Source organism: Pteropus alecto, unplaced genomic scaffold, assembly GCF_000325575.1.
Source record: "Pteropus alecto unplaced genomic scaffold, ASM32557v1 scaffold131, whole genome shotgun sequence".
NCBI classification, from domain to species: Eukaryota; Metazoa; Chordata; class Mammalia; order Chiroptera; family Pteropodidae; genus Pteropus; species Pteropus alecto.
This window is the reverse complement of record NW_006434709.1, coordinates 22152090-22154443: the sequence shown is the minus strand read 5'-3', so window position 1 is coordinate 22154443 and position 2354 is coordinate 22152090. Positions and strand designations below refer to the sequence as shown.

At 65.9% G+C, this 2354-nt stretch overlaps 1 protein-coding gene across 1 annotated transcript in view; it reads right to left on the bottom strand.

Annotated features, from left to right (window-relative positions):
• ZFP36L2 (ZFP36 ring finger protein like 2) overlaps positions 1-1165 on the bottom strand; it is a 3411-nt gene extending 2246 nt beyond the window's left edge. The window contains exons 1-2 of the mRNA XM_006909640.3: positions 786-1165; positions 1-267 (exon numbers count right to left, since the gene is read on the bottom strand). The exon at positions 1-267 is cut by the window's left edge and continues 2246 nt beyond it. Of these exons, the coding sequence (XP_006909702.1) occupies positions 1-267; positions 786-836 (318 nt within the window). The 5' untranslated portion in view covers positions 837-1165. The remainder of the gene's footprint in view (positions 268-785) is intronic.
• Positions 1166-2354: the final 1189 nt, after the last annotated feature.

Genomic DNA, 2354 nt, shown 5'->3' with positions numbered 1-2354 from the left:
CCCAGAGGGCTCCTTGAGGGTGCCGTAGGAGGCCGGGGTGCCGGCCGCACCGCTGCCGCAGCTGCTGCCGTTAGGCGCGCCCGGGTACTTGGGCGAGCAGCTGCCGGGGCTAGGCGCGGGGTGGGCGAGCGCGTGCAGGTTGCTGGCTGAATGCCGTCGGAGGAAGCCCGGTGTGAAGCCGGAGCTGGGGGCGGCGGCCACGGGCGTCCCCACCGCCTTCTTGTCCAGCATGTTGTTCAGATTGAGATTGGCCAGGGACTTCTCCGTCTGCCAAAAGGAGGGGAGCGGGGCAGGAATGAAAAAGGGTAAGGGGAAGAAGAGTTGGGGCGAGTTGCAGAGGAACTGCCAGCCTCTGGTTCTTTTTCCTTTTTGCAGCTTTCGATTCGCCCCCCACCCTCCACCCATACGGCGCAAAAGAATCAAGTTCGCGTTGGGAGGAGCCGGACTCCCACTCCAGGCCGCGCTGGTTTTCGACATGTGATCCTCAGCCTGTGGGCCGCCGGCCTGGGCGGCGCAGACTCGGTCCGGGAAGCCCCGGGCAGCGTTGCCGCGGTCGGCTCGGGAGAAACAGCTACAGCCGCTCCCTCCTGCCCTTCCTCCCTCCCTGCTCCTTCTCCCCGCCCACAAGACACAAGCACAACTACTGCAAACTTCGGGATTTTTCTCGACCCCAAAAAGTCAAGGTGGGGAGGGGTCCCCCAAAAGCTTAGGACAGAAGATAAAGTCTGAAACCTCGAAGGGCTTCCTGCTTGCCCGCCTTCCTTTCTCCTTGCTCCCCCGCGTACCTTGCACAAGAAGTCGATATCGTAGAAGGCGGACATAAGTGTGGTCGACATGTTTCTGGATCCTGTAAAGGTCGGAGTTGCGGGCAGGGAGGTCCAGAGGAGCCCTCGGGGCGGTGCGGCCGGGCTCGAGCCACGACGAATAACGGGCGAGGGGCGGGGAGGGACCGAAAGTTGGCTGGGGGCGAGAAAAGCGGGAAAGGGAGGCAGCGTGGACTAGGTTGAGGGTGCCGGGAGTGCGGCGTGGGGGAAAAGGAGAGAGAAGCAAACTGCGCTCCTCCGCACCCCGGGGCGCCCGGCCCGCCCCCCCCGCGCGGAGCCGACGGCAGCTCGCGAACTGCTGGAACTCCGCGGGCCGCGAGCGCGCGCCCTATATAGAGCGCCGAAGCGCGGCAGCCACTGGGCGGGCGTGCCGGGGGAGGGGACAGAACGCTGACCCGGCTGGGGTCTCCAGGCAACGCCGCCCGCTGGCTCGCGGACGTCAGGCGCCTTCCTGGCCTCTCATTGGCCGCCGCCAATTTTTTTCCTCTGGGGGAGGGGGCAGAGGCCCGGGGCGGGGCAGGCTGCCGCGGCGCCCAGCACCCGGGGCGGCGTGGAGAGTTCGGCCTAGATGGGTGCTGTTGAGTGGCGGCGGGTAGATACTGCTCCCCTCCTGTAGGACTGCACTGTTGGAAATCCCCAGCACGTTTTACGTGTCTTTCCCAGCAATCCTGGACGTGTCTTTCCTCGCCCGATCCTGCTAGGCGAAATTGTGGAGCTTTTATCTCCCACTCTGGGTTTTATACTGGACGCGGGAATTGCAAAATCCGAGAATATTGCAGCCGTCCGTGCGGCACGGCTGGTTTGCAAAGGGTGCTCCGGTTGGGGGCGGGGAGGCGGGGGCTCGGCTTGAGTCCGGTGGATGGCGGCTCCATCTGATTGCACGTGGAGACACGGTGGGGGTGGGGGCGGAGCGGCCACGCGGGCGGCTGCCGAGGCAGTCTCGCCCAGAGGAGCCTGGGCCGGTTTCTCCGCCCCACTCCCCGCCCAGGCTGCAGTAAACAGGGCTCGAGCGCCGGGGCTTGCCGGGCAGGGCCGAGTGTCTGAGGACAAGGCGCTGGCTTTGCTAATCACATCACAAGACCTTGAGCCAGGGCCAAAGGCGCGGAGTGGCGCGGGGCGTCCCGGGCGGGGGAGCCAGCTGGGAGGACGGGAAGAAAGGCCGGCAGAGCCGCGCAGGCATGGAGGCGACTTCCCGCCACCCCATCCGTCTGCTGTGGTCAGCCCGGCCTTCTCCAGCCCTCCCGGGAGTTGGGGTGCAGCTGTCAACTAGGCTCCGTGCCTGCCTCAGCCTGGGCCTGGCGCGCCCTGCAAGCCCTTTCCCTCCGGCTTTTGGGGGAGACGCACCCTGCCTTAATTTGTGGGCCGCAGGCTCTGGCTGAAGCCGACCCCGCGGCCAGGCAGGGCTGGGCATAGGGGACTCGGATGATGGACTTGTCGCCTTTCCTTGTCAGTCTCATACCCCAAAAGCTTGTGCTGGGATAGGATGTCTTCTGCCAAAGGGCGGCCTCCAGGTATGGGGCAGTCCCCCCG